Below are 4,941 nucleotides of genomic sequence, written 5' to 3'. Positions count from 1 at the left end.
GATTGGCTGCTTAGAAATTAAGTGTTAACGAGCAGTTGGACAGGTGTACCTAATAAAGTGGCCGGTGAGTGTAGATGATGGTGCATTCCTTGTGTTTCTTGGCCCAAACAAATCTTTTCTGCTTGTTGCCTCTCAGCAGTGGTTTCCTAGCTGCTATTTGACCACGAAAGCCTGATTCACGCAGTCTTCTCTTACCTGTTGTTCTAGAGATGGGTCTGCTGCTAGAACTCTGAGTGGTATTCATCTGGTCTTTAATCTAAGCTGCTGTTAACTTGCGATTTCTGTGGCTGGTGACTCAGATGAACTTACCTCAGCATCAGAGGTGACTCTTGGTCTTCCTTTCCTGGGGCCGTCCTCATGTGAGCCAGTTGTTGGAGCGCTTGATGGTTTTTGCGACTGCACTTAGGGACACATTCAAAGTTTTTGCAATTTTTCAGACTGACTGACCTTCATTTTAGCATTTTAGGCCTTTATTTGATAGGACAGTTGAGGATATGAAAGGGGAGAGAGAGGGGAAGTGACATGCAGCAAAGAGCCGCAGGCCGGATTCGAACCCGGGACGGCTGCGTCAAGGAGTAAACCTCTATACATGGGCACCCGCTCTACCAACTGAGCTATCTGGGTGCCCTGACCTTCATTTTTTAAAGTAATGATGGCCACTTGTTTCTCTTTACTTAGCTGATAAGTTCTTGCCATAATATGAATTGGAACATTCATAGTTTTGATGCCTTCAGTGAGAATCTACATTGTAAATAGTCATGAAAATAAAGGAAACTCATTGAATGAGATGTAACAAAACTTTTGTCCTGACATATATATATATATATATATATATATATATATATATACACGTATATATACACATACATATATACACACATATATATATATATATATATACACACACACACACACACACACACACACACACGTAATTATATATATGTATATCCAATACCTTGCTGTTGTGTTACTTTTAAGCTTCCAACCTTAAGAAAAATATATGTGATATCAAGCAATTCTTATTTATTTTTCATTTTTAACAAACAGAAATAACATTTGCATCTCCTCAATAAACAAAATCATTCACATGTCCTGGAGACAAGAATATAAATACATTGATTGAATCCATTTGAATCATCAGTAAACAAAAAAAGCCCACCTGAAGCCACAGCAACATATTATTTTGTTCTATCAGCTCTAACAACTATTCATCACCAGCAGCTGATCGACAGCTTGATGCACAAAGGCTCTTTAAATACAACAGGCTCCCGTTAATGTCCGCTACATTGGATGCCCACGGATAAGCTGCAATTTGATCATTAAAAAAGCTATTAAATTATATGTGTATATATATATATATGTATATACATATATAATATACATATACACACACACACACACACACACACACACACACACACACACATTGTGTGGTACTCCAGGACCAAGTACTTACAGTAAAAGCAAGACATCTTTCATTTCATGTACACAAGTACTATTATCAAAGTCATGCAAGACAAAATTAATTTCTGACATCAAAACTTGCAATTGGTTGGAAACTCTAAAAAAGGATGTCAATGTGTTTTCTATACAACTACAGGTTAAGGCAGTGGAATTAAATTCCTTTAATGAATGTGTTACTGTGTGTGTGTTTTGTTTAAAACCAACTTTATTGTGGAATTAAAGCTGCTCTTTATCGTATCGCAATGTATGTCTTCATTCTCAATTAATGTAAAATAAAAATCACCCAACATAAATCCTGGAAGTCCAGTCAAACCAAAAGAAATTACACATTCTGCGAAAGGTTAGTAAAAAAACTATTATTCAGCTTCAATAGGAGCTCAATACAGCCTTTTGCACAGAGCAATGACAGAACTGGAAAAGCCCTTACAATCTGTACATATGGCATGGCTTTCTCTAGCACAAAAAGGGAAAGAAAAATGCTTCTTTTTTTTTATAAATCAGATAGGAGTGCAGAAGATACCATAAAGTCTCTAGAAAAATCAACGCACAGTCTAGTCAGATAAAGATACATCTGGAATGTTAAAAGTAGAGGGACAATACTTAATAGTGCTACTGCTTTGTGGGATGGTCCCATTAGTCCTTTCATTCACATTACGAGGCCTCCTGGTGGTTCATATCAGTTACTGTGTTCTTCACATAACCGTCAATGAATCAGTGTGAATCCAGAATCCAACTACAACGTCCACATTTCTAATTTAGAGTAGTCTTTAAAGAAATGATCTGATCCAGAAGTGATGACCAGTAACTTTTCCGCTGGTAGTGTGCTCTAAACAGTTAAACACACTGCTTCAGTGTCGCACGATTTTCCCACCTCTCTGAAGCTTAGGCAGTGGTGTATTTAACCATATTTTGTCATAATAATAATAGTTTGGTGCATACTATCACACAGATGGACAGCGAAGAGGTGGATTACACTGCAGTGAGTGTTTGTACTCAAAGGACAGATTTAGGGAGATATTACTTTAGAGGATAGGCAATCTTATCTTAAAACAGTTGCATGTAATTGGTTTGTTGAGAGAGATATACAGTAGGTCGCTGTAATCATTTTTCCTGTCCATGCAGGCGGTGTAACGATACCTTCATAGACTGACTACAATGTACAAGTACAAAATGCAATTTTGACGTGCTAAAGTTCCCCCAAAACTAACATGAGGCTTCAGCAGTTTGAGAATAGCCAAATCAAACCTTTGTCCTGGCAGTCATGTGTAGGTCTATAGTCAGGCTTTTGTCATGGCAACACACTTATATGTGACCTTAGACCTCAGCAAGTAAACACAAAGACAGAATTTTATCCAAAACCGGCCATTCCATTGGAAAATACCCATCTATTTAGACACTATTACTCACTTAGATACAGCTACCCTCATACCAGTATCAGATCTACTTTATAATGTATTTTTGCGCAAAATGAGGAATGCAGAGTTTTGTCCCCCGTTTCTACATTGCACTTGGTTGTTCTGAGGTTAACACTTAATGGCCAGTGTAAAGAACAAGGGTGATTACAGCAACACCTATCTATCTTAATTTACATATGGGTTTCGTGAGTAAAAAAAAAATCGGAATTTATCCTAATCTGAGCAACCTGCTTCCTCAGATTTTAGTAATTGACAGTTGACATAGGGGCGGAAGCATAGCAAACAAAACAAAGTGCAATATTCTAGGCAGCAAAAATGTATGCTTCTCTTATACTTCAACTTTCATTAAACAAAAAAATTAAACCAGTTTGTACTTTTGGGGTTAATAATTATAAACAAACACTCTTGGAGGAAAAAAACAACAACTTTTGACGCCATAAAAAATTGTTACATAAATGTGTACCTCCACTGCAAGTCAACCTACCCTGAAACTCCACTCAGTTGCAGTGTAGCAAATAGTGCAAATTAGTTAAGATTTTAGTCCACAGGACCACATTTCATCACTATATTTAGCCAAGCAGGTGATATTCACTGCTTGTTTTTGTCTGTGTTTGAGTAACTCATAACCTGTTAATGTATCTCAGAAAGAAACTTAACTGGTAATTATTGCATGGGACACATGTTACAATCATTTGCATATGCTTTGTATAGACCTGTTTGTCTTCATGTTTCCCTTCGGACTTTTTTCTTTAGGGAGGGCTTCAGAGGCTCCACAATCTGCTCAGATTTCCCTGCAAGTAGATTCAAAAGGAACAATAAAGCTTTGTTTATAACCATCTTATTATTACTATACTGTTTGAACATGTATTTCATCTCTGTGATTGAATATAAATAAGAGTCTGAGCTGTTGAAACCTACTCTGAGCAGAGGATATGCTGGGATTTTGCTTTTTGGAGGCCGGCTCAGGAGGCTCTTGGGGTTTGGGTACTGTATTGACGAGGGGAAGGGGGCTCCCCGTCTATAGTCAAAGAAATGCGATGACATCACAAAACAGAACAAATGCTTCCATTCATTTGATGTGAATATGTACAAATAAATAGAATAAATAAAGTTAAACTTTTGTGGATGATATTAATCTCACAGCTTTGTTTCCTTGCCTGAGCCTCAGATGCAGCTTCCTCTTCTGTTTTCTTCTTCTTCTTCCTGTTCTTCTTGGATTTGGCTGCTCCACCGGACGGATCGTCAGTGTCCTTCTCATCCTCTAATACTGGCTGTAACAGAAACAGACATTCCATTTAAAATAAGGAACACAGGTTCTGGTAACAGTGATGTCAATGGTAGAAGGGCTACTTTATGAGATGAACACTCAAAGAATATACAGTATATATCACCATAGAGGATCTATTTTGACAAATATTTAACATATTGGCTTGTGTGTTGCTTCCTAAATACGGTGCCAAATAAAAAACAATGCAATAAAATCCAGAATACGAAAGCAAAGCCTTCTTGTTGTTAAGACCTAAAAGGCCTTACACCGGGATAATTTAGCGATGTCTAACAGATGTAATTAGCCATGTGGGGGATTTGGCAGGGTGTCAGTGATACCTTGTTGGGGACATGTTGTTCTTTCAATGGAGGCGCTGAGGTCACCAACACAGGGGGCTCTTCATAGTTTCCCCAGTGCTCTTGTGGGGCATTCCAGTCAGAGCTGGGGTCCACTGCTACTACCCCATCTAAAATAACAGGATGGGAGACAAAACAATTACAAATTAAAGAAAAATGTATGCTTGTCGAGTAATGGATACTTTTGCATATGTTAAGACTTGGGTCTCTTCTCCCAAAATCACGCCCAGCTTTTACTTTAAATGATCCGCTATTATTTCGTAAGCTGTGCTTCATGGAATGGGTTGCTGAAATACTCACTTAATCCAGACCATTCATCATCAACATCAGGGAACCTCGCCCACTTCAGATCCACTGAATTTGATATTGGGTCTAAGAAAACAGTCAGATGGTAATTGAGAAAGAAAGAAAGAAAGAAAAAGAGAGAGAGAGAGAG

At 37.9% G+C, this 4,941-nt stretch overlaps 1 protein-coding gene across 1 annotated transcript in view; it reads right to left on the bottom strand.

Annotated features, from left to right (window-relative positions):
* Window positions 1-3,490: 3,490 nt before the first annotated feature.
* The window catches only part of mtdha (metadherin a), a 6,117-nt gene continuing 4,666 nt past the window's right edge, over window positions 3,491-4,941 (bottom strand). The window contains exons 8-12 of the mRNA XM_034892941.1: window positions 4,806-4,877; window positions 4,488-4,615; window positions 4,040-4,153; window positions 3,801-3,900; window positions 3,491-3,673 (exon numbers count right to left, since the gene is read on the bottom strand). Coding sequence (XP_034748832.1) covers window positions 3,606-3,673; window positions 3,801-3,900; window positions 4,040-4,153; window positions 4,488-4,615; window positions 4,806-4,877 — 482 coding nt within the window. The 3' untranslated portion in view covers window positions 3,491-3,605. The remainder of the gene's footprint in view (window positions 3,674-3,800; window positions 3,901-4,039; window positions 4,154-4,487; window positions 4,616-4,805; window positions 4,878-4,941) is intronic.

This window comes from Etheostoma cragini, chromosome 14 (genome assembly GCF_013103735.1).
Source record: "Etheostoma cragini isolate CJK2018 chromosome 14, CSU_Ecrag_1.0, whole genome shotgun sequence".
NCBI classification, from domain to species: Eukaryota; Metazoa; Chordata; class Actinopteri; order Perciformes; family Percidae; genus Etheostoma; species Etheostoma cragini.
The sequence above is the reverse complement of the archived record's forward strand: the minus strand, read 5'-3'. Positions and strand labels throughout refer to the sequence as shown.